A 3,528-nucleotide genomic window follows, 5' to 3' on the forward strand; every position below is an offset into this window, starting at 1 on the left:
AGCCAAGATAATGCTGAAGAGCTAGCTCATCCTGGTGTTGAGGACAAGGGAAAGCTGGCAGGCTGACCAACCCTGCAATAACCCAGGCCCAGAACCAGGGTTATGTGTTGGTCCACCCCAACATCCACCCCATCTATATGATCTGCTGGAGCACGTGAAGGGACCGGTCCTGCAGACTCAAAGCTGCAGGATTTCCATAACATAAGGCAACAACAGAAGGAGTCCCAGTGAAGGCCCAGCATCGAATAGTGTAGCAGAAACCAGAAGCCTGGAACCAGATAGGTGACTCTTTGCAATGAACACTAGCAAGGAAAGATATGTGGATAAAGGGTTTACTGTGTGACTCACTGTGCTTCCATGACAAGATTTTTCCTTTTTCTATTTTCTCTTAAATTTCATTTTATTTTTTTGGGGGGGAAGGTTGCAAGGGCAGAGGGCAGATACGAAGGGACAGGAAATGAATGGGATAGAGATGCATGATTTAAAGACACTAAGTATAAATAAAAAAGGAAGAGTTTCAGAATTGCAGTTTTTAAGAACAGAGGCCATTCTGATTCTAAGTTAGAAAATATTTACTGTTCTATTTTTTTAACATGTCTTCAATATTTACTGTTATGTCTACTTTCAACATTTATTCTTTGAAAGTAAATTTTCATTCAATCTCTTTAATTTTGAAATGAAAATTTTATTTAAATATAAGCATGTCACTGTGAAACAATTTCTCTTTACTGAGTACTGTATAAAATGCAATAAAACATAAATCACTTTTAAGAAGACATTTACAGTTTCCTTCTAGTTAGACACAGCAAGGAAAAAATAAGAACAGAAACAAAAATGTAAGGAGAAATTTGAAAAATAAATGCAAAAAAGCCATATCTGTGTGTGCAGTTTATACACAAGTTTCTCATCAAAACAATCAGACTTATTTAAATTCCACAAACTCTTCTTGAAGCGCTTCAGTAAAAGCGCTGGAAACCAAGGTGAAACCCATTTCTCCCGGCAAAGCTACCCTATGTAGGTTTTAACATGTCTAACATACCACTTAGTGTATTCTGAATTCCTTGCAATAACATTAATAGAGGAATGCTATACAGGAAAGAGAGGCTCTAAAAGTGAGGAGGACGGGGGTGCAAGAAAGGGTAACAGTGAACAATAAATATACTTTCTCACCTAAAATTTAAGCTTAGTAATTTTTCATATATGACATGTGATATGATTAAGAGACTAGCTGGAGAAAAGGATGAACCAGCTTAATTAAGTATAACAGAGGAGCAAATATGAGCAAAGCACAATGATACACAAGCATGAAACGGTCATAATGAAATCTATTATTTTATATATTAATTTGAATTTTTAAATTTAAAGATATAATATTCATGCTTTTGGTTCTGGGCCAACAAAATTAGGCACTTTTTATATGAATCTGCCCACATATACTTACATACGCTGTTCTTGGCAAGTTTTAACTACTACACAATGAAAATGTTAGTATTATGCTATAGCCAGTCCAGGGCCAGTGCATTTCAGGGTCAACACCAGTGTTAAAATTCTGTTGAAAGTTTTAATTTTTCAAAGTTTCATATTTTCAGTTTCAATTTTTCACTGGTACTCTAATGTTGGGATTGCAATCCAAATGCTGAATGCAGTTCTCTTTAAGGACCAAGAAACTTTAGATCTTACAAAAGCAATGAGAGGTCTTCAGATCTTCAAAAGCAAACTGGAATAAAGCATACTGTTTTTCTTAATTTATGACGACAGAAAACCTTTCCAACAGATAATTCATAGACACTGATATAGCACAGCATTTCTTGACCACATTTCAACTTTTGCCAAAAATCTAGAGTATGGCATTACTATACTACTGACAGAGACTTCTATAAAGTATGTATCCAAATCAATTAACAACAAGCTCAAAAATACTTTAAGTAGTCAAACACCAAGCTCATGAAAACATTCTGTTTTGAAAGCCTAATTCTGAAGCTAAGCAAAGCAGCTTTCCTCATTCCCATGAGTAAATTCTCAGCTAACACAAACAAAGAAGGAACTACTGTTTCCTAAAACTGAAGTTTGATAATCATTAATTCAAAATAAATTGGGGGAGGGGTGCAGCATGGTAGGCAGACAAGCATTCTGCTTTTGAATTACATACATACCCAATTCTAATTCTGATTTAAGACTGAACCAAAGATGACATTTGCAAATCCTTAATATCTCCCTAAAACTGGGGCAGCACTGGAACAAAGTACTACAGGTTTCTGAGGGTTTTTGTTTTGCTCCTTGTATTCCTGAAGTAATTCATCCAATGGTAGGTACTATATCATCAATTTGTGGTGCCTGGAATCTAGACACACAGTCTACCTTTTTTCTACCTCACAGAAGAATATCAGAGCTTCTTCATACTTGGGAGCACATGCTTTGCTAATTTCATGGAGTACCGCAAATCTGGCGAATTATATGGACCATGTTGGCCAGCTGCAAATTAGGGCGAAAACTGCGACTTGGAAAAGTCCTTCGGCACTGTGGGCAGCTGAAGACCTGCGGTGTAGGACGAGGTGGAGAACGTAAGCGGGCATCTAGATAGAGCTGCCGACGCACAGGTGGATGTGGGGGCCCGCGGCTGAAGATGCGACGGTGGCGGGTAGCGGCCATGGTGATGGTACTGGTGGCCGTTGTGGTGGTGTTCCTCCCTTTCTTCTTCTGGAAAAACCCTAATTCTCAGGTCATGTACCAATCCTTGTACGTTGTTCCAGCCTTCTTCCTCGTCATCCCACACAGGGTCTGCATTGCCGTGATGCCTTCTATAGGTATTACCAACCCAGTGTCCAGCGGGTGCTCGGCGCTGAAACGCCTCCTCTTCTGTGTACCTATGATACATAACCTCTCTAACGACCTGGTCCCCTGGAGCAGGCTGTTCACGGTCCTGTTCATCTTCCTTGCCCCACAGCTGGGTCACACATCCTCGGCAGAAGTTGTGCCCACAGCCGATGGACACAGGGTCCTGAAAGTAATCCAGACAGATGGCGCACACTGCTTCTTCCCGAAGAGACTGCATAGGGCTGGGAGGCCCAGTAGGGGCTGCCATCTCAGAGCACACAGGTCCTGCAGAAACTGAGAGGGTGAGGGCCTCAATGCCCTGCCAAGAAGCACAAAGCACAAAAGCAGTTGTTGCTCCGGCTAAGGACCGCGAGGGTGGATGGCTTTGCCTATCCCACCCAAGTGCACAAAGTGGCTAAGTCTTGCTGCCCCGCTGAGGAGCGCAAAGGCCGAAGGCCTCACTGCCCTGCCGAGGGGCGGAAGGCTGTAGGCCTCACTACCCTGCACAGGGGCGGGTAGGCAGTAGGCCTCGCTGCCTGCACAGGGGCGGGTAGGTTGTAGGCCTCGCTACCCTGCACAGGGGCGGGTAGGTTGTAGGCCTCGCTACCCTGCACAGGGGCGGGTAGGTTGTAGGCCTCGCTGCCCTGCACAGGGGCGGGTAGGCGGTAGGCCTCGCTGCCCTGCACAGGGGCGGGTGGGTAGGCGGTAGGCCTT

The 3,528-nt window shown here is 43.1% G+C and overlaps 1 protein-coding gene across 1 annotated transcript; it reads right to left on the reverse strand.

The window, feature by feature from the left end:
- Positions 1-713: 713 nt before the first annotated feature.
- Positions 714-3,301, reverse strand: LOC128107837 (E3 ubiquitin-protein ligase TRIM52-like). The gene is given in 2 exon segments (XM_052734211.1): positions 714-2,638; positions 2,640-3,301. Coding segments are annotated over 2 exon segments (657 nt in total). The 5' UTR covers positions 3,083-3,301; the 3' UTR covers positions 714-2,424.
- Positions 3,302-3,528: the final 227 nt, after the last annotated feature.

This window comes from Peromyscus californicus, unplaced genomic scaffold, assembly GCF_007827085.1.
Source record: "Peromyscus californicus insignis strain IS unplaced genomic scaffold, ASM782708v3 Scaffold_12__1_contigs__length_115047231, whole genome shotgun sequence".
NCBI classification, from domain to species: domain Eukaryota; kingdom Metazoa; phylum Chordata; class Mammalia; order Rodentia; family Cricetidae; genus Peromyscus; species Peromyscus californicus.